Source organism: Haliotis rufescens, unplaced genomic scaffold (assembly GCF_023055435.1).
Source record: "Haliotis rufescens isolate VD_foot unplaced genomic scaffold, xgHalRufe1.0.p SCAF_2, whole genome shotgun sequence".
In the NCBI taxonomy this organism is placed as follows: Eukaryota; Metazoa; Mollusca; class Gastropoda; order Lepetellida; family Haliotidae; genus Haliotis; species Haliotis rufescens.
This window is the reverse complement of record NW_025963890.1, coordinates 64435360-64459057: the sequence shown is the minus strand read 5'-3', so window position 1 is coordinate 64459057 and position 23698 is coordinate 64435360. Positions and strand designations below refer to the sequence as shown.

Here is a 23698-nt window from a genome sequence, read left to right as displayed (position 1 = left end):
CCGAACACTTCCATCAATCAAAACGTAAACACCCACCCATGTGTTGGTGTCTGCCGTGACCGTATATATATTTACGCAGAAGTGTGCCTGACCGCAAGGACATCATACCCTCGCAACGAGATCCAACCGAAGGCACTTGGCTATCAACTGACCAGTCAACAAAAGCGCTATGAACGGAGAAACTAATTTTGACGTGCGTTTTTGTTTTGATCTTATAACATTGTTACTGATACATGGGTACTGAGTCTGCTTTGAACTAGTTTTTATCTCATACAGGAAAGTATGACGCTTGTTTAAGGATATTTTCATTCATATTTTGTGTATTGATGGACAGAGTGAACATATTTTTAGTATCAATGTGTCACGAAGGAAGACAGAATCACTGACGTACACACGACAAAGTATCCCCAAGACAAAAACATCACGTAATCATTCGTTTTGGGTAAAACCGGTTGAAACCACATTTTCTCACCTATTTCATAATACTCTTTTGACACGTCCATGTTCAATTATTAGAAATAGACACCAACTGAGATTTGTGTTTACATTGACCTTGCAAAACGACAGTCACCAAGCAGACGATGCTTTGGTCAACGTACAGTTTTACCACACACTTTGAGCTGATTGGATTAAAATGACACACCTCCGATGTATTATGACGACATCAACTACATATTGACCAATCAACACAAGGCATTTCCTGAATTTGACCTTGACCTTATCATATGACGTTTAAGTAATAGTAAAGAGGTTAGTTATTGACAGTTTTATTTCAGTCAGTAATTTATTTGTTTTATTAAATTTCAGAATATTGTTGTCTGCATATATTCAATATAAAATCACATAACAATTATTTGGATTATCACAAATACATCTCAACTGACTTTAATGAAATAGTATATATACATATTATATACTTATTATATTACATTAGTTTGTATTTCGATACAAGTGAGAAGTCATGTCCCATAAGGGTTCATGTCACATGAGGTATTTTTCAGTCTTCATGAAAAATACAAGCTATCATTTACACTTGTATTTGATTACTGATAACAAATAGATGACTAACTGACTCCCGTCATTAGCGCATCCTTGATCAGCTTGTCATGGAACCACGCACTACCTTAGATTCTTGAGTGTCTTGGCAATCAGTTTAAGAACCCTTGAGTCTTGTCAGTGTGCACAGCTGGTACAAGTAAATCGGACTGGTATTATCACATGGAATGCATGACCCTGCATGTTCATAAGCTTAGGGTGAAATATTTTAGTGATTTGTTGCTCTTTGCAAGAAAAAAAGACGAAAAATACATTTCAACTTTGAGATATTGGCATCTGCGTATCAGATAAACATTTCATGGCATCAGGCGCATTGCACTGCAGGATCTGGAATACAACTTACAGGCTTTGACTTTTGGCATAGTAAAAGGAGGTTGGCACCGTCATCCATTTTAGAATTGATGCCTGGAATGGATTGATCCCTGTCCCTCTTGTCAGTAACTTGCCTCAAATTTTCTCTTGTACATGTGTGCAAAGACGTATATACATGATATAGATAAGTCTTTGATGTGTGTAATTTGATTGGACAACTGTTTATATATTTAACTGGATCATCGTGAATGTCATTATAAATGATTAGGGGTGATTTCCATTCCTATATTAATTCATCATTAATTTGACTTCCTGTAAAATCTTTTCATTCAGACTTCATCAAATATATATCATGATATATCCAAAGGTAGTCCCACATTGTGAATACAGCTTCTTTTGAGACTAGGACTAGATGTTTTATTCAGTGATATGTCAAGTTTAAGACATTGTCTCTCTATGTTAATAGAGTTATTATTAACAGTTTGATCAGTACAAACAATAAAATTTTAGTTTACACACACACAGCAGTGCTAGAAACTGGCACCAGTCCCGTAGTCCTTGCCAAACTGCCCAATAGTTTCGGTATCATAAGGACTAGTAGAAATTTGCCATTATTAAGGGTTTTGCTATATGTTATCATAATAAGGACTAGTGGACTAAGAATGTACAAAACTCATTTTGAATACACTAGGATTGCCAATTGGCTCGAGCCTAGTCCCTGTTGAGGGATGGTTGCTAGGTGATGTTTGTATGGATGGGTGACCACTCAGGGAAGACTCTGTAGCCCGATTGAGCAAGTGGAGTGGTGTACACTGTTGACCCTCCAGACCCACCCTCCATGCAGGGTCCAGTCACTACAGCAGTGAGCAGCTGCTGTCAGGGAGCTAGGATATTTCCCACTGTGTTGTTATGCTATTCCCTCACATTCTATAGGAATGCTTGTTGATATGAGTTTGAACTGTTTTGCGAACACCAGATGATTGGTGAGTATTGCTAAAAGTCCAGGGCTTTGTTCCACTAAGCGATCTTAGAGCTATACCTGTCGTAAGTCTATGTTGAAGCAGAGACTATAAAATAAAATCTATTTCATGGTTTCTTGTTGAAGAGTGGGAGTTACGATCACCTTACTGCTAAGATCGCTTTGTGGGCCCCTGTGCATTGTGAATGTGTTATGTCTCTATCTGTGTAATCTGTTGTAGTCTTTGTGGATACCTTTCATTTCGTACATCTGAAATCTTCAATTTATCTCTCACTTTGTCTTTGAAAAGTTTGCTTTTGTATGCAATGGACTGTTTCATCACATTCTGAAATTACTGTGCAGTGTCTCAAAATTATTTATGAAAGTCATTATGTTTTTGTTGGTTAGATTGTCATAACCCTAATGTTGAAACTGTCACAGAATTAACAATTCCTTAGATTCAAACACCACAGCAGCTAACCTAAAGGTCAAGTGGATCCCATTAATTCCGAACAGGGGGTTCTGACTGGAGACGACTAGCCCAAACTGGGCTCTTAGCTTCATTTTCAGTAGTGTATAGTGTCATGTGGACTATTATAAAAATTCACAATTCATTATCATCATGTTTCGTACTGCATTATTACTGTTAATGTAAGTAACGTGACAAAAATGTATCTCCACAGCCCTAGACCTAGTCTGGTATACAGACCCTGATACAAATTAGGCTGGGACGAGTCTAAGTTTACTACCCGGGTACTCGACATACTATTACCTGACCCTACCCTGACCCTACTCTTAGGTACAAAATGTTCAAATGGAAGTTTTTTAATGGAGCCCTGGCAAAAAGTATTTATATATAGTATAAAACGATCTGATCATGCATATACTGAAGTTGACTGAAGCTTTGTCTTTACTCAAACGCATCAAAGTCAGAAGGAATGTGTGCACAGTCAGAAAGAAATGTGAACATTAGCGACTTGTACTTATAAAGTGTAACCATGAAATTTTATTGTTAATGTCATAAATGAATATATCATATGACTAACCACGGGTCCCACCCGACTCAAGTACCCGATTTATCGTCCCAGCCCTAATACAAATATATCCAATACAGCTCATGCAAGTCTATAATGTTTGGCAAGTCTAGATTATTGCAGTATCTGAAAATGAAGAGTCTCTGGGCTCCTTATTAAAGTTTTATTAAGATAATTGAACAACTGTTTTTTTTCCTGTACAATATGTTCATTTCAGAGACTAGATGCTAGTGTACCCCAGACCTATCCATGAGACAAAATAACATTTTCAAGAAGGCTGCCATAGGCTGCATGATTAATTTGTTATCTACATCTGTATGTTAAGTGTCTTCACACCACTTCTTGAATCATTCCCAAAGGACAGCTGTTACTGCAACATTCAAATACTTGTTTTTAGATCTTGATGGCATCTTAATGGTGTAACCTGGGGCGCCTAGCTTGTCCGCGGCATGCATGTGCTTTGATGAATGTACTCACTCACTCTTCTGACTTACATAATCTTTCACATTCTTCATGTTAAGTTTTGTCTTTTTTACAAAAGCCTCTCTTGTTTTACACTAACAGTTGTCCTAGATCTGCGTGCCAAGATTGACTTGAAATCAAATACAGCAAAAAGATTAAACTGCATATATATCGGCTAAGAACTCAGTCTGCTCATAAAACAAATTGGACTACTTTATTTCAGAAAAACGGGCGTTGGGTAAGCCCAGCAGTTAAAGCAATCGCTTGTCAGGCCAGTTTCAATTCCCCACATAGGTACAACGTGTAAAGCCCCATTTCTGGTGTCCCACCACTGTTATGTGAGATCGCTGGAATATTGCTAAATGCAGAGTAAAACTGACTTATTTCATAAAACAGCTCCTGCAGTCAAAATTCTCTGTATAATAGTAATTGGAGGGCATTATCTGTGCATGTTTCTTTAATAAACCTAACTTCTTATAACACTTGTGAACAAGGTGATGAACACAGTCAGTGTAGGCAGGAGCAGTCACGATCAAAGTATCAGCCTAACAAGTTCCATGAAAGTATTTTTGTATGCTACCTGTATAGACAATCCCCACAACTGTACATTGTTGTAACATATTGAGACTACTACTACTACTACTACTACTACTACTACTACTACTACTACTACTACATATGATCTGCCCATTGTTTTAATGCCCCCCCCCCCCCCCCCCCCCAATCTTTTACCTTGACATTTATATAAAATCCAAGTATGTACAAATTGCACTCCTATTTTCATGACAATAAAGTATCAGTCTATACAATACCACCATATCTGTTTAAGAGTAGTCATGAACATATACATATTCATTTTTCTGTAAGAACATTTTCTACTTTAAACACAGTGGATTTATTCATTACATTGAGGGAATGAAGAATTGGCTGGCATAATCACTAGACCCTGAAGTTATCATAAGTGGGAAAAAGGAGACAGCCATATCGCTTGCTTCAGACAAACCTAATAATCAGCAGGCCACTAATCATGCTAATTAATGCTCGTTAATACAACAGGCTTGATTGGGCAGCTCCATCTGTTTGGTGTATGTTTCCATTATGAGTAATGCACAGCATGCATGAACACTGCAGTAGCATATTGTGACAGTTATCATCTCTGGTAATTAATATTCCAGTTGAGATGTGAGTACCAGCCAGAAATGATATAAACAATAATTTTAAAAGAAATCGCATCAGGAATTATTAAAAAGTATTCTAAATATTAAGGAATTAATTTGTTCTTACCTAAGCTAATTATATCTTATTTTTCAAGTAATTGAAATATTTGAAATACCCTCCCATAATATATAATGCACTGTGTAACAAATAGCAGGCCGTTCGTACCCTGTTCCATCAACAGGAGTCAGACAAGGTACTTGCCTTGATCCCTCATTTATTATGGAATGTGAACACTCAGCCTGTGTGTGGTAGCCAATAGCAGCAGTCCCTCATAAACATGTTTGTCACATGCAAATAATGTCCACATGGCAGACGACCTCCGCGTGAGCTGATGTGACAGTTGGTGACAGCATCAACGGTTCATTTCACCACGTGTTGTGAGATCACATCTATTCGGATGGAGGTTAGAGAGGTGTAATCAGATTATCTGTAAGTTGTATTATATTATCAGGGATGAAATTGTTAAAACTGTGTGGTTTGTAAGCATGGTTAAAATTTAAAATCCTTGAAGAGGTTTTGTGTTATTCAAGTTGGCTTTGTTGTTCTGGATCGAGGATAAGTGAGTGCTTGTTTTTGTTGCCTTGTCTGTAGTTTGTTTAAGATAACTGACTTATTTGCTAGCACTCTCTTGCTGTGAGAGAGATAAAGCATGCTATTGTTTTCATATGACTGAATTTTATTGCCAGCTGTTATTGGAGATAAAACAAGCACATTTATAACTTAGTCAGCATTTAACTGGCTATTCCTGAAAAATTAACATTAATGGAGCCAGAGACCATATATGGTCTCTGATGGAGCTAATTATGTTTCTGTTGGCTAGCCTAGGAATATGTCATGATGTACAGATGCACATGTATATGATTTAGTACTAAATTTGGATAAATAGGTTATATTTGATGTAAGGTAAAAAATAAATTTATGTAAACAATATTTATTTTTCTGAAAAGAGATTGAATGTTACTTACTAGTAGTAAGGTAAATAAATAAACATACTCTCAATGGTACACAGCAGGTCATTATTGGGTCTATTCTAGGACACTGATTTTCCTCTTAACGTACATTAAAATACGAGCTTCTGATTGGTTATTTTTCATATAGCCGCTCACAGGCTAGGTGGGGTACATATTTCATGTCGTCTGCTGAGAAATCAATCAGAACACATCTTAGGTAACATGCTTATCTCTCATAAGTACTGTTGAGTTTCTGAAGTGAACCAACATTTTTATCCAAATCCGTCTGGTTCAAGATTTGCTACCTCTGTGAAACTGTTGACATGTTTTCTGGACTTGTAGGAATGAATGTCGGTAAGATAAATTTGTTGTCAACCTAATATTATCCAAAATGTCCTAAATATTCTTTGAAATTGGTAATATATATAAAAAAATGTGGTATTCAATATTCATAAAATCATGAAAATGTTCTAGATTGGCATGTGTCTCTGGCAGTTGCCCTGGTATTTTACTCTGTCACAGAATGTTTATCAGTAAAGCTAGGAAAAATATATGTAGCCGGGTCTTAAATTCATATGTAATACTTACACATGGATAACTCACTACTCATTTATATCAGTGTAGAGACTGCATGAGTTCTGTGACTATATAAATAAACACACACCCTAGTGCACAAGTCAATCATACTTCACCCTAACTACGTCCAAATATAAAATGTAATTAAAACTACAAGTGGGATTGGAGTTAGATAGCAAGACATGCATGGTCATGTAAAAACATTAATTCACTCATGTGAAATATTCTTCATGTTTGCTCTGATTATCACTGTAGTGGGCTGATATTAGCACATGTCAAACAAAATCATTGTGACCTTTTTATGGCCATGCTGCACTAAAACAAAATCATTTTATATTATACTCGAAGTTAAATATTGTCCATATTCAGTGCTTTAATGAATTTTAACTCAAATAACCATTTGCACTTATCAAATCAAACTTTTATGCTGACTATTTGAAGTGTCTTGGCCATAACTTTGCGAGAAACATTCAGTGAAGACATGCACTAGCATTTCACAAAGACTAGATTCCAAGAGGCAACTGCAGCAATCTCATTATACCTGCAGTAACCATTACTATGATCTAATGAAAAAATGTCTCTGTAAAATCATACAAATTATTGTTTACAGTAACAGAAATTACATGTTGCTGGTAGAAGGTGTGTAATTTGTGTCTATTTACAGTTTTCACTCACTATTGCGCCCTTCAATATAACGCTAACTCAGTTACAGCGCACATTAACGTATGGCTCCCTAAATTTACTTACAACTCAAGTTTGTTTTACTTTGACATGCCGGTAAAGTTTGAAATTTGCCAAAACTGAGAGCTGTAATTTCATTGGTCAGGATGTTATTCTCTGCCGCCTTTTGCTTTGCTAAGGCAATCATTTGATTGGTTGAATGTTTAAGACCTTGGATCACAGTTACTGAAATGGCTATGAAACATTCAGGGTTTATGGCTGAGAAGTTTATATTAATATTTTACCTATAATGATTTTGGTTGAAAAACTCTTGGGGATTGCTCAGGCGGTTTTAACTGTTATTGATGAGTTTTGATGTATTTGATAAATCCTGACGTTATATGGTCTGCAAATAATTGTAATGCACCCAAGTGATATCTCCTGTAGAAGCCAGTTTGGGATAATGAAATATTTACACATGTATGTTACATCATATATCTATAATCCATAAAAAAATGTACACCGATATTGCCAAGTAAAGTAACAATGAAAATATCTTAATTGATTGGCATTGACAGAGTAAAATGTGCTTTTCAGCATTATATGGACAAAACTAGATGTTATTATATGGTTAATGGGTAAGAACATCAGAAATGATTTGATACCTTTGATTGACCAATCAGAACTGAGTATTCTCAGTTCATGTTAAATCTTTCCTTTTGAATATCATGAACCCATTTGACACACATCCAAAGGTATGTCAGTCACTGCAACAAGAATTGATCTGGGGCATCCTGTAGGAAGTTCTTAGCTGTAGTGAAGGTCATTCACAAGTCGTGGTGAGTTCTGCGATGTGTGTTGTTGTCATCTTGCCTGTACAATACTATGTTCAGCTGTTTGCTCAATGTACACTGTGGCTGGTAGTGTGGCCGTCTTCTCTCAGATTAGCAATAGTCTCTCATCACACATGGATTCAACATGGACAAAATATTCAGATGTGAAACTTTCTGAACCATGTCAAAGGGTTGTTAGCTGATCTTTCTTAGCACATTGTGGGCAAGGAAGGCCCAGTAAGGCGCCATAATTCTCTGTTCAGATATGCGTCCCTTGGGTAGGCAAAAAACTTATGATCAAGGGTTCAAATCCCAGTTCACCCCGATTATGTTTCTAGGTTTGTCAGCGCCATACCCGTGCTCCTGGGTTTTCACCAAAGTGGTAAACGTCTGAGACCTGCATCACTTTGGGCTTTCCTCCCACATCCAGCTGACATGCTGTGATATAACTGGAATATTAAAGCAGCGTTAACCCAACTCAGATCACTCACTCTCAGCACACTCCCAAGGTTCTCACTTGGTTGTTGTAGTTATTGATTAATGTAACAGATTTTCTATCATTTGGAGAAGTCTGGATTATTTGTTGATCTATACAGTGTTAGAAATTAGCAGAAAAGTTTCATGAGCAACAGGTAAGATAGACAAGCCTGGAAGAAATGAACTTGTCTTTGGTCTTATGTTTACTGGAGTTTTCTTATTGTACTTATGATGAGTTCTTGCCAGTACATATACAGTGGTGGTGATTCAAACATGAATGCATGAACAAACTGAGGAAACTTTAACCTAAATAACATTGAGGAGGTACAATGTTTTATTCGTATTATTCTGCATACCGTATTCGACATAATAAGTGCCCAGGGCGCTCTCAAAATTAGAAATGGGGGGCTCTTATTAGAATATTATTTTGGTGAAAAACAACAGAGTTGAAAGATCTTACATTTTGTGGTTTATGCTGACAGCCTGAAATGTTTATATACGATAGATATATTTTTCCAGAATTTAATTTCCCATAATTAAGGGTGCATATAACATAAGTATTATTCAAGAATAAATATGTCTTGTGTACATTGATCAATCGGAAGGGGTGCTAATTGGGATTGTTCACTAGCCAATATATTAGCAAATATTAGAGCAGGGCGCTTATTACGTCGAATACAGTATATAGTCTCTGGTCTTTCATGTTTGACCTACTTGACTGATGACCTCTTGTCTAACATTTAGTGTCTTCATAAACAATATATATTTATTGTTTGCCAAGAGGCTCTTAGCTATGTGATGTCACTGTTGCAAATAATTGAAGATGGCGTCATCCATTGTTCACAATATCAAACTATTCTATGTGATGTCATATCCAACAATAGGCAGAGCTGATGCCCCCCCACCCCACCCCACCCCACCCCCCACCGAGATCAGGACACCCACATTTCTCAGAAAAAAAGACTAATGTAAAGAATAAACTGCTCACAAATCAGAATTACAGATTATCTGCCCAACATGTAATGTTGAAATTCCCTCACAAGGCTCAAACTTACAAAATTTATTCACTCTGGAATATAATCCATAACTGCGTGTAGCTTGAAGTTCATTGTCTAAATGATTATTAATTTTCTTAAGGATTTTGGAGGAGACTTGTGTACATTTAAAAGAGAAATGGAGTAGTAATGTCCTAATTTGTTCCTTTAAGCAGGCATGTAATGGGGTGGTAGCAGACAGTCAGGATAACCTTGACGTGTACGTGATGGATCCAAAGACCCCGAATGAGGATGAGGACGAGGAGTATGTTGAGGTCCATGATGAGTTCTGTGACCCCCAAAATCCACAGGTCATCAAGTTCCAGGACATCAGTGCTGCTGCCTACAAGATCAAAGGGGGCATCCAGAAAACACCATGCACTGTACGTAGTATACCTATAGTTTAGACTAAATAGATGTATCATAGTTTCTTAGACCATGTAGGAGCTGTGTGGTAGCCACGTGGTTAGGCATTGGCTTGTCTGGGTCCTGTGCTCCATATGCAGTAGCTAGTCATTAGTCTAAAAGTCAAAAGTTCTTTAAAAATCCATACATTAAGTTGGTTGGTTGGTTGGTTTGTTGTTTAACGCCGCACTCAGCAGTATTCCAGCTATATGACGGTGGTCTGTAAAATAATTGAGTCTGGACCAGACAATCCAGTGATTGACATCATGAGCATCAATCCACGCAATTGGGATCGATGACATGGATCAACCAAGTCAGCGAGCCTGACCACCCAATCCCGTTAGTTGCCTTTTACGACAAGCACAGTCGCCTTTTACGGCAAGTATGGGTTGCTGAAGACCTATTCTACCCTGGAATCTTCACGGGTCCCCTACATTAAGTCTATGATCTACTGAAAGTAACGTCAAGTGATGTGTCGCGCTAGTAATCTCAAAAGGTTTAGACACAGTGTGAATTGGTACAATGTGGGAAGCCCTTCTTGGTCTCAACAACTGTGATATGGCTAAATAATGCAGTGCACCACCCAGCAGTCTCTCACTCTCACTCTTTCATTATAATTGCTTAGTCATCGTATTCTTGCACTGTGCTGACTGTAATAGGAGATTCATCCCGACTGATGTTTTCAGAAATCTCAGATGTCCAACTTGTTTGGAATGTCACTCTACTTCAAGAAGGAGTTTCTGCAGTACACAGGGAGGTCAGCTGACATCATTGTTTTTCTTGCTTATTTTTCTTAAAGCAAACTCTACTTACAAGTATATTAAATAGCAGCTAGGACTTTATCTGAATATATTCAGTGGCAATAAGGACTTTATCTACATGTATTCTATAGCAACTAGGACTTTATCTACATGTATTCTATAGCAACTAGGACTTTATCTACATGTATTCTATAGCAACTAGGACTTTATCTACATGTATTCTACAGCAACAAGGACTTTATCTACATGTATTCTATGGCAACTAGGACTTTATATACATGTATTCTATAGCAACTAGGACTTTATCTACATGTATTCTATAGCAACTAGGAGTCGGGTAGCCTAGTGGTTAAAGCATTCGCTCTTCACGCCGAAGACCCGGGTTTGATTCCCTACATGGGTACATGTGAAGCCCATTTCTGGTGTCCCCAGCCATGATATTGCTGGAATAGTGCTAAAAACGGCGTAAAACCATACTCACTCACTATAGCAACTAGGACTTTATCTACATTATCTGCATGTATATATATATAATGGCAACTAACGCTCTATCCACATATATAAGATAGCTACGCAATAAATCACAAAGAACAATGAAGAACGAAGCATGGCTAATTTCACGATAAAACATTTCTTGAGATTCGAACATGCGCACGCAACTTGATGACGTACTCAGTGGCAACTAGGACTTTATTTCCATTATCTGCATGTATATATCATGGCAATTAACACTTATCCACATATATTATCTGGCAACTATATGACTTTTTCTACATGTATTCAGTGGAACCTAGGATTTTATCTCCAGTACATGTAATCAATAGCACTAGGACTCTTGATCTGCGCATACCCACACACTTGATCTCCAGGGTTGACTTAAATGTGCCTTCAAATCTATGATTATTACGATCACCAAAGATGTGTTGTGTTTGTTCCAGTTTCAAGGAGCGAGGAGCGAGATACACTCTGCTACTGCTGTCTAATGTAAGTAGTGTAGTTCACTCAGACAAAACAATGTATTAGGAGAAAAATCTTTCAATTACAGTTACTCCAAACTTTTTAGACAATGCTATAAAGTGGTGGTCGAAATTAAGCATAAAAGTCTTAGGGTTCTTGGCGTTTCCCTAATGATAAAAGTAAAACATTTAGGGTCCCTAGATTCTTTGGCAAACCTCAAGGACCCCAGACCCCCATATTTTGAGCACGGTTGGCATTTCAGCTCTGTGTATAACAAAATCAAATTGCAATTTGTAGTTTTTCTCATCCACAATACTAAACTAAATAACCATATGGACGTAGCCTTTTATTAGTTTGTTTATTTCTTGAGTGGTGGCTTTTGGTTCCCAACAGTTACAAACCAAAAATGAAAAAAGTTTTACTTTGGAGCAGTTGCTCAAATATTGTCTGTTCATGATGTTGATAGTCAACTGTGTGTTGTGTGTGTTGATGACGTTGACAGTCAACTGTGTGTTGTGTGTGTTGATGACGTTGACAGTCAACTGTGTATTGTGTGTGTTGATGACGTTGACAGTCAACTGTGTGTTGATGACGTTGACAGTCAACTCTGTGTGTACAGGAACAGAAGAAGAAGGGGGTGATTGCAGCCAGTGCCGGTAACCATGCTCTGGCACTGTCATTTCATGGCAATGACCTTGGCATCCCAGTCACTGTCGTCATGCCAATTGTGGCACCGCTCATGAAAGTGTCCGCTTGCCGACATTATGGTGCCAATGTGTTAGTGAAAGGACAGGACATTGCTGAGGTAAGGACTCTAGGATGCTCTTTAATTAACCTTTAGCCTGCTGAATTATTTTCACACTTCTTACCCCTGCCTGCTGGATTAATTTTAGCATAAGGCGCTCTAAAGAGGGCGGGTGATTTATTCCTGATAGAAAACTACACAGTACTATATAAAAATGTCCAGATGTTTTCAATCATACCAAGGTTAAGACCAAAGCGAACATTTGTAACTTTTCTTGAACTTACCTGAATTGCGTTATTGAAGGTGGTTTGCGTATCATGCTAGGAACCTTTTAATATCGTAACATTTGTGCAAATTGATTTCAATAATCATATCACTGATATCTTAATTTTAATTGTGTAAAAATTCGGGGTTTTTTATCCGTAAATAACAGCGCGATGGTAAATTATGAACCATTTCAGTAACTTTCTTATCTAAACGTTAAACAGGAAATAACTTAATTTTCAAGGTCATCATGTCGGTTGCAGAATATGAACATTCGGGTTAATCTGACTTGTCGTGTTATAAAATTTGCAGGAAACAATTAATGACTTATAAATATTCACTAATCCTAATTTCAAGCGTTTTGATTGAATATTTACGATAAACAAAAATAAACAATCGTGTCATGATGCTAAATCAAACATATGTCGCGCTTCGCCCGACCTCTGAATAACACTTTGCTATTTCAATATCAACAAAGTTTACATTGCCTTTATAAATATGCCTTGGCGAAAGTTGACAATCTTCTCAATCGAAGGATGTTTTATTTGTCATTTTCCAATTAATATGACAAGAGAAAAACGACAATAAAGATCGTGAATTCTGATAGCAATAATTCAGTAAGTGCAAAGGTCACCGGATGTGATTTCACAGACAGGGGTTGTCTCCTGATAATTTTTAGTACCAAAACAGTTACAGTAAATTATGAAATATTTCGCCTATCACATACAGCAAAAACATAAGTCATTACATAGTATCAGTAATCACCACTAATATGAAATAAAAATTTGACTTTGATGATGTAATTGGCGTATTATTTAATCCGTTTGACCTTGCATGCTCCCGTGACCCGGAAACGGTAGACGATAAATCAACATGCAAGTTTCTTGGTAAACTTTATTTGAACTTTTGTTGATATTTAAGAATCACCATTCAATGTTACGGTGAATATAAATGAGCATGCTTCATATTTCTGCGATGTACACGCTGATAAGTTTCACTATTATAATTGTATCCCACGCAATACGTCTATGGATATCGTCGATCAGCAATTTCAGATCAATCTCTACAACAGGTGCACGAAAATGGGCTTGACAAAACGTGTTTCAAAATAACATTCTTGCGTTGTTGAATATGATAGGATATATATAAGCAATAAAATGCTACATACATATTTTCGGTGTTAGTTCCACATTACATTTGGGACAGTTTTCCTTTCATAATACATTCATGGATTCTAGCATGATTTTAGAACAATGACCTTTATTAGTAACATTTAGTTCTTTATTCGTATTATTTGACCTTTATTGTGTAATTTTGTCCTTTTTTTAATTTTGTATTTTTTAACCGAATGGCTGCCCATAATAGCCTTCACATGCAGTGGGTTTGTGTACAATATTTTTGAATGGACTGCTTTTGTCCTTACACAGACTACAGTGTTTTGTGATTTTAATTGGGTGCTAAAGCTCTCCTCTATACCAATGAACAAATCATTCATGCATAATTTGTCATTTTTGAGATGTTTCTTCAAAGTTATTGTACATGGCAAGACCTTCTTCAGGTGCATGTCACCATTGCCCTTTCAATGTGTAAACTGTCCTCATAATGATAATAAAATTGTAGTTAAAAATACTGACATGTCAGAAGACATATATGAGATCCTTACTTATGAAAACATAAAGTTTTCATTTCTCAAAATGGTCAACATGCAGATATAGGGAATGGAAACCCAGCCAAATACTGAATGAAGCACCCATAATATGTTAGAACACCCAGTTTCAGAAGTAAACAGGTCAGGCTTACAAAATAAAAGAATTGGTTCTTACCCTTAATAACATCACTGGCACTCTTGATTCGGTCAAACATTTTAACAGGTGAACATCTGAACCTACAATAAACACTTTGATCATTGCATTATGAGTAGCTAACAGTTTTGTAAAAGGTTATAAATAATTCTTTGTGATTGTGACAGCACACAACCCTTATTGTTTCAGTCCAAGGTAGTGGCAATGAACATTGGAAAGAAGAATGATCTGCTGTACATTAATGGGTAAGTTCAGTCAACAGATGTTTGTACATTTCAATCAACAGCGAGTGACTTGGCTTAGCTCTGTTTTCATCAGAGCTTTGGGGTGGTCGGCTAGCCTAGTGGTTAAGCCTTTGCTCGTCACGCCGAAGACCCGAGTTCGATTACCGACATGGGTACAATGTGTGAAGCCCATTCCTGGTGTCCCCCGCCGTGATATTGCTGGAATATTGCTAAAAGCGGCGTAAAAACCATACTCACTCACTCACACACTCATCAGAGCTTCAGTTCTATCACAGCCAGCAGCTTAATAAGAGGAAAGCCTGAAGTTATGTAAGTCATAGATGTGTAGACCTCGGACCACAGCAGGGAAAATTGTAGATATGATCACCGGGAGATCCACTACGGATAAGGGATGTAATTCTGCACACTCTGTGACAAATTACACAGGTGAGCCACCGGTGTTGATTACTTATTACACTTTAATGAGGAAGTCATTTATCACTGTTTCTGGTGGAAACTGACTGCCACTAAGGAATCTATTACATACGGCAATCCAGGAAGAAATACACCCTCTCCTTGATTGGTTTTGAATCTCAGAAAATCAGCAACTTGCCTTTTTATTTTGACATTCATCTTTCAGTAGGTTACACTTCTTTTCAATAAATTGTAATAAATAACAAACGACATTATTTTTTCTAAGAGACTGAAATACTAACAGGGCTAATATCTTTGTACATTCGGGAAATGTAATGGAGCAAATATCCAGGATTATTTTTATCTGTTGACATATTTAATATCCAGTCAGAAATATTTTAAAACCAACTGTTCAGCATTTGTTCAGCAATTATTGATTGTATAAAGTTGATGGGCTTGTGTTGCCTCAGCAGTGTTCTATATCTTTGAGTGCCTGTGCTTCATGTGACCTGTGTCTGTCCAGGTACGACCACCCCCACATTCTGGCCGGCCAGGGGACGATGGGGCTGGAGATTGTGGAGCAGGTGCCTGACCTCGACGCCTGTATCATCCCTGTCGGAGGGGGTGGGCTCATTGCAGGGACAGCGCTGGCCATCAAGAGCCTTCATCCAAATGTGCAGATCATCGTGAGTTTAACAAACATTTTATGTAAATAGTGATTTTAAGAATTGACTTCAATGTATCTCTTTCTGATAAACATTAAATGTTTGAGTTAACAAGCTTTCATTGTATGTAAACTAATATGCTAGTATTTGTTATCTTCTTTATTTGAGGACTTGAAAACTAGTACCCATTACTGTTCTGTCTTTGACATCCAGTTTCATAAGCACTGATATTGGTTGAAAAGAAATAGAAACAGAGAGCTCCCCCTAAGAGTAGTGCTGTGGTTGTAGCCAGTCCAGAGTACTTGGAGCTGACTTCTGAAATAATACTTCTTTCTTCTGAACTGTGAGTGTTTTGTAAACATAATGTTGATAATAGAAGTTATCTCCCTTTCCAGGGTGTGGAATCTGAAAAATGTGCCAGTTTTGCAGCAGCTCTTAATGCAGGGAAGCCTGTCTACACTAAAATTACCTCCACCCTTGCTGATGGTTAGTGCACTGAGCAAGACAATTTCTTCCTTGATGAGTGATGGCATTGTTCTTTCTCTTCTGGGGCGGTCGGGTAGCCTAGTGGATAAAGCGTACATTCGTCATGCCGAAGACCCGTGTTCAAATCCCGACATGGGTACAATGTGTGACGCCCATTTCTGCTGTCCCCCGCCGTGATATTGCTGGAATATTGCTTAAAGTGGCGTAAAACCATGCTCACTCACTCTCTTTCTTCATTTCTTATAAATAGTGCACTATTCTAGCTATATGATGGCGGTCTGTAAATAATTGAGTCTGGTGATGATCTCACTCAATGTGACTGTGCCAGTTCTTGACAGTACCCTTGCATGGCACATGGTGTAATGCTGATATGTTCATGGAGGTATGTACATGTGAAGATCTGGGGTAGAATAGGTCTTCAGCAACCCATGCTTGCCTCCCCGTGAAGATCCGGGGTAGAATAGGTCTTCAGCAACCCATGCTTGCCTCCCCGTGAAGATTCGGGGTAGAATAGGTCTTCAGCAACCCATGCTTGCCTCCCCGTGAAGATCTGGGGTAGAATAGGTCTTCAGCAACCCATGCTTGCCTCCCTGTGAAGATCTGGGGTAGAATAGGTCTTCAGCAACCCATGCTTGCCTCCCCGTGAAGATCCGGGGTAGAACGGGTCGTCAGCAAACCATGCTTGCCGTAAAAGGCGACTGTGTTTGTCGTAAGAGGCGACTAACAGGATCAGGTGGTCAGGCTCGCTGACTTGGTTGAAACATGTCATCGTATCCATATAGCATGGATCGATGCTCATGATTGTCGATTATTTGCAGACCACCGTCATATAGCTGGAATATTGCTGAGTGCGGCGTTAAACAACAAAGAAATAAACAAACATGTTCCATTGTTCATTTATGTACAACTTCAGGTTAATACTGTAGTTTACAGTCACACCTTTTATATTTACATTGTTTTACAGTTGTTTTGGTATGTTTATTGGACTATTTTATAGGAGTTGAGTCAACTGAATGCCATATTTTATGTGATATTTCAGGTTTAGCAGTGCCAGAAGTTGGCGTAAATGCCTTTGTAACAGGGAAACCCCTTATCGACAAAATGGTTCAAGTCAAGTAAGTTTCAACACCGGATAGAAGTACAATTCACAATATATAAATTGAAAGTGATTCTGTGTCATTCGATTGGCTAACCAAGCAATTATTTTTATATTTCCATAAATCGAAATTTTTTAGGCCAGGCCTACTGACAGACTACTGATTGGCTGATAATAGACATGATAGAATATTTGATTCTGTATTGCCGTCTACATTATTGTGTGTGTTACTGATTAGCAGTCAGTTAAGTTATTATTGTCGACATATTAATTTATAAGAATTTACTTCATTGTTTTTTGCAGTTATGGAGTATAAATGTAAAACATGTTGTGCACACTTTGCGTAAACATAGATTTACACAAGATGCACACTGTTTTTCATATTTATACTTCATAAATGCAAAGTCAATTTTTAAATGAATATCTTGATCAGCAATTGGAAACGTCAGTCGATCAACATTCACCATCCAACTAGCTCACACATACAGAGTGTGAATAATATTTGACTGAAATATCCTGGCCGACTGTAAGTAGGAAGTCTGAACCAGACAAACCACTGACCAGCCATGAAACAGGGGCCCATGTTAGAATGGGACCCCATCACTCTGTTGTTGGTTGTAAGAGGCCACATCAATGGCGTGTTAAGGCTGTGACTTGGCTGATCATAATTCGCCAATGGCGTGAATCATGGCTCATGGTTTTAGATAGTGATGAGTATGGCCTGATATTCGTACTGCAATTTATGGCAATAATGATTCATGTATTGGGATATGTACCACAATATGATACATGTGTTATTTCACCTATAATTTGTTATGAACTGAATGAAAATAATTCCATGCATCAGACTTCCCCCACATAATTTTTGTTGGATGTTGCTATGGTGCCAATGGTTGGTTGGTTGGTTGTTTTTTTTACGCCACACTCAGCAATATTCCAGCAGTCTGTTAATAATCGAGTCTGGACCAGAGTGAGTGAGTTGGGTTTTTAACGCCGCTTTTAACAGTATTCCAGTTATATCACGGCGTGTCAGCTTAATGTGGGAGGAAAGCCCGAAGTGATGCAGGTCTCAGACGTTTACCACTTTGGTGAAACCCACGAGCACGGGTATAGTGCTGACAAACCTAGAAACATAATCGGGGCGAACCGGGATTCGAACCCACAATCATAGGTTTCTGGCGTGCCCAAGGGACGCAACTCTGCACAGCATAACATGAGAAACAAACTGGTGATATGTACAGTAAGACCTGTCGGGGACTGTTCCAGAGAGGAGAACATTGCTATTGCCATCCTGCGTCTGATTGAGCTGGAGAAGGCGGTGGTTGAAGGGGCTGGAGCTACAGGGCTTGCAGCCATTGTTGAGGGACTGCTTCCAGAACTGGCTGGCAAAAAGTATGTCTGTATTTTCTGATAAAAATTCAAATCTGTTACTTAATGTTTATATTAAAATTCAAATTTGTTGCTTTTAAGTATATAGCTTTTCATGTAGTTTTATAAATAGCAGGTAATCAATGTTCATGATTATGGTGTTTTCCTATTCTAAATAAATTTGCCACAAAGAAGTATTTCAGTTTGTAATTTGAAGAATATTTGTGTTTAAAAAGGAAAGACAGTATTTGAGATCAGTTTCTTAATTTCTAGATGCTCATATAGTTTTGAAATATGCTCGTTATTAATATTTTAGAAGCATTGATTTTGAATGGCTGATAAGAAAGCTCACCTGGATCAACATCCGATCTTTACATAGAGAGGTATCTAATCGGAATAAAAGATCTGATTTCAATGAGATTGCAGTTACACAAAGATAATTGTTTGTTCTCAAGGTTGTTTTCATCAAGTGAGGATAGAATAAATGAAGTGTGTTTGTTTCATTCCCTTGCTATTGTAATCCCTAGGGTGGTTGTGGCCCTTTGTGGTGGCAACATAGACACAACGGCTCTGGGACGGGTCATAGAGAGAGGCCTCGCTGCAGATGGCCGATTGGTCCGATTTGTCGTCACGGTTACCGACAGACCTGGAGGCATAGCAGAGCTAACCCGTATTATAGCAGACAAGGGAGTCAGGTAGGGTTAAGATTCAGAATTTTTGTAACCTGTTGATGTGTCCAATTGTTCTCTCACTAGTTAAACAGTATGTTTACTTCATGAATATTCTCTACCAATTCATCGCTAAATTATACATTGTGTTAATCATAAAGATATTTTTTTAGAAGTCTTTTTTTAAAACAATTCTAATTAAGTCTAATCACCTGGAAAATATATAAGGCAGAGTTAAAGAAACTTGAGGACAAGTATCATTTTTATTCAATGTTGTGCTGAAAAACATATTTTCTCTTTTTCATACTCATTTGGCTAGTTGTTTTCCTCATATGGCTACTTGTTTTATCTAAATTATTATAGAAATTTATATTTCTTTTATTCTTCTATATTTATATAAAAAAACACTCCAATTTGTTATAGTATCAAGGACATATTCCATGAGAGAGCTTGGCTGAAAAGTGATGTCTTTGCAGTGCAGGTAAGTTCAGAATCAAGGTAAATTTTGAAACATGGAATCCAGCAAACTATTTTCATTGCATTTTGCCCAACTAGTGATAATATACATATAAACAATACACATCCAGAAATCTTGATGCAATGACAGCTTATATAGGCCTGGACTTCATCGATGAAAATACTCATGAAGTAAATCACATAGAAATATGGTGGTGGCACGTGGTCCTGTGCACAGCACATAGGTCACAAATCAGGTGATCCTTGGATGGGTGACCGCGTTTTGGCAGCTCGGCTCCTGAGAGTTTCTAGGGCTTTGGTCCTGCCCCACACTGAAACACTTGTAACACATGTGGCATCTCCTTGGCCAAGTGACTTTGTTCTTAATGTGCTTCTGTCCACCCAGCAGTGAATGGGTACCCGGTAGGATGAGATGGCAATGTGGTTGTTAACCTTCTAGCTACTAACAGACAGCTTGATCCAGTGACCGGGGTAATAACAAGCTTTGAGCATGCCCCTGAGTGGTGTGGATATATGTGCAATATAAATAGCCTTTTTTTATTATGTTAGTATTTAGTAAAAATACTTCACAATCAACAAAATAATTCCTTGAGTGTTATGTAAAAATCTGTTCAATTCCGTGAAGATTCCAGGATAGAATTGGTCTTCAGCAACCCAAACTTGCTGTAAAAGGCGACTATGCTTGTCGTAAAAGGCGACTAACGGGATCTGGTGGTCAGGCTCGCTGACTAGGTTGATACATGTCATCAATCCCAATTGCGTGGATCGATGCTCATGATGCCAATCACTGGATTGTCTGGTCCAGACTTGATTATTTTACAGACCGCCGTCATAAAGGTGGAATATTGCTCAGTTTGGTGTTAAACAACAAACAAACAAACAAATCATTGACGGCACTGACAGATAATCTCTAATTTCCACTAGGGTATATACAAAACTTTAAAATGACATGCTATGATATAACTGAAATACTGTTCAAAGAGGCATTATAACAAACTCACATTAGATGTTCCCTTATTTCTTTCTATCAGTCTATATTTAACAGAATGTTGTGGAACACAACTGTAATCTCACCTGATGTTGCCTGGTGACAACAGAATGTGTGCACAACTATACGTGTGAAAACTGAAAATACAAATTAAGTGACCTCACATATACTACTAATAAGGCTGTTTATATTGTGCACAATTCCACATCACTGGGGACCATGCTTAATGCACATAATGCATAGCTGAGTCATATCTTACATATGCTTTCAGGTGAAGTGCGTTGTTGAAACACGAGACGCTGATCACACCAAGGAGTTAGAGCAACTTCTACGCTCTCACTACAGCTATGTAGCATGGGGGCCGATCTACTTCTAATCTGTACTACAGCCCAACCTTACAGTATATCAGTGTAGCAAGGGCTGGGACAGGTAACCCGCATACTTGGATCGGGTGGGTGCTGAGTAGGACCTGGGTACCCACAGGATTACCCGGACCCGTGGTTAGTCATGTGATATTATTAATGACAAAAAATATCGAAAACTCTACGGTTACACTACAAGTCAGTAATATTTGCATTTATATGTTTGAAAAAAAGATAAAACTTCCGTCAACTTCAGTGTATGCATGACCAGAACGTTTTACATGTGTATCTAACTTTTCTAATCAGACAGTTTTTGCCTATCTCTTGAGACCTACAGCCGGGTAGGGTCGGGTGATAGTAGGGTAGGTACCCAGTTAGTAAATTTGAACTCATCCCAGCCCTACAATGTAGCATCGACACCAACCTTACAGTATATTAATGTAGCACTGAAACTAAACTTACAGTGTATCAATGTAGCATTGAGACTTACTAACCATATGGTATATCAATGTAGCACCGAGACCAATCTTACAGTTTATCAATGTAGCATTGACACTTACCAAGCATATGGTATATCAATGTAGCACCGAGACCAGGAAGGAGGGTGCTCACACTTCAAGTTTGAAGTAATCACAATATACATTCAGAAAATGTCCCAGTGAAAAGTAACACTGCTTGCAGTATAACAGTATGTATCACCCTATCAATTCTACACAGTGCTACATTGTGTCATGGATTGTTGCTTACTCAGTAAAACAAAGGTTTGTCTACAGGCTCAGTACAATGTTACACATCATATACATGTTATATATAGCTCACTTATCTCACTCAACCAGTACATCAACGACTAATTGTCTGTTGTTTAACGCCGCACTCAGCAATATTCCAGCTGCCGGTATATGACTGCGACCTGTAAGTAATCAAGTTTGGTCCAGACAATCCAGGGATTGACATCATGACCATCGATCCACGCAAGTGGGATATGACGACATGCATCAACAAGGTCAGCGAACCTGACCACCCGATCCCATTAGTTGCCTCTCATGGCAAGCATAGTTGCCTCCTACGACAAACATGGGTTGCTGAAGACCTCTTCTCATCACGGATCTTCACGGGTCAGTTGACACATGCATTAGTGTGAAGCATTTTCAAGTTTGATGTGTATCCTGGTGTTTGTTGTTTAATGCAGCACCCAGCAATACTCCAGCTATGTGACAGCCTGTTTGCATCAAGTCTGGACCAGATAAACCAGTTTGTATTGTGAGCAATGTCTCATGCCCTAATGGTTACCACTCAATCCATTTTGTCGTATCTTTCGACAAGCATAGGTTGATCCAACCCCAAATCCCTACAGGGTTATGTCTTGCAGCTTCAAATTAATATTTACACAAATACATGTCAGTTATGAATGCATTTACGTATCTAAATGATTGTTGGTAACAAGAAGAAGGAAGAACAATTTCAACCTATATTTCATATATAACACTGACATGCCCTTTCATTGTAAGAATGTTTTATTTTGTTGTTAGCACATTATTGCATGTCATTGATATATACCACTCCACTTTTGATTGGGGTATGCTTTGTCTCTCCATCATGCACAAAACTGATTCTCATGAAATGTGTATATTCAGATCGGATGACATATCTGATTATTCCTTTCAAAAGTTGAGTGGTTCATGTTGTCACTTGAGGCAGCTAATCTGACTTCACCGTAATGTCTACCTCACATAGTGGAACTGTTGTGCTGAGGGAGCTAATCTGACTTCACCGTAATGTCTACCTCACCTAGTGAAACTGTTGCGCTGAGGGAGCAGGTCAAAGGTTGGAGGACTGATTTTCACATGCATACCAAAACCAAAGAAATGATGAGTCGAGTTGATGTTTATTGACTTGAACTGTACAAATTCTAAAACTTTGTTTTGTTGTATTGAAAATAGACAGACCTCTTCAACCCCCTGCCCTCTAAATGAGGTATTAAGACTTTACTCCAATTTCTGAACGATTTTCCCAAGTTCTACAAAGCTGTAAAGAATGTGGTACATTTCTATCAGAAGTATGTTGCGTGAAGTGTTTCATGTTGCGAGTGTGGCGGTCGGGTAGCCTATTGGTTGAAGCGTTGGCTCGTCATGCTGAAGACCCAGGGTTGATTGCCCACATGGGTACAATGTGTGAAGCCCATTTTCCGGTGTGCCCCGCCATGATATTGCTGTTATATTGCTAAAAGTAGGGTAAAACCATACTCACTCACTCACTCATAGTGCTAGTGTCTGACAGTAGGTATTAGATGCAGACACTAAAGCTGTGGCACTTCACATTCAGAATCTCATATTGCAATATAAGCTCATTGTTTCTCCAGCCTTGCGTCTGCACAAAAATCCTACATGAAAGCGTTGTACTTATGTTTTAGTATGGTAAAATACCAATCTCAATAAAATCAGATATT

General features: G+C 38.1%; 1 protein-coding gene across 5 annotated transcripts; it reads left to right on the top strand.

Annotated features, from left to right (window-relative positions):
- Window positions 1-23614, top strand: LOC124116716 (L-threonine ammonia-lyase-like). Of its 5 annotated transcripts, none has more exons than XM_048400323.1 (14): window positions 3-193; window positions 2345-2351; window positions 9747-9953; window positions 10662-10732; window positions 11675-11720; window positions 12313-12498; window positions 14694-14749; window positions 15666-15828; window positions 16203-16293; window positions 17333-17408; window positions 18656-18781; window positions 19285-19452; window positions 19849-19906; window positions 21162-23614. In XM_048400323.1, exons 3-14 carry the CDS (start codon window positions 9798-9800, stop codon window positions 21264-21266), a joined length of 1302 nt encoding a protein of 433 aa, XP_048256280.1. In that variant the 5' UTR covers window positions 3-193; window positions 2345-2351; window positions 9747-9797; the 3' UTR covers window positions 21267-23614. The 5 variants fall into 5 exon arrangements, with proteins under 5 accessions (XP_048256279.1, XP_048256280.1, XP_048256283.1 ...); XM_048400326.1 differs by having other exon boundaries at window positions 9744-9953; XM_048400322.1 differs by lacking the exon at window positions 2345-2351 and having other exon boundaries at window positions 1-193.
- The last annotated feature ends 84 nt before the right edge of the window (window positions 23615-23698 follow it).

Coding starts and splice junctions, on each gene's coding strand:
- LOC124116716 (XM_048400322.1), top strand. CDS start 170: ATGAACGGAGAAACTAATTTTGAC. Junction 11,721..12,312: donor CTCTGCTACTGCTGTCTAAT/GTAAGTAGTGTA, acceptor CTGTGTGTACAG/GAACAGAAGAAGAAGGGGGT. Junction 19,453..19,848: donor ATAGCAGACAAGGGAGTCAG/GTAGGGTTAAGA, acceptor AATTTGTTATAG/TATCAAGGACATATTCCATG.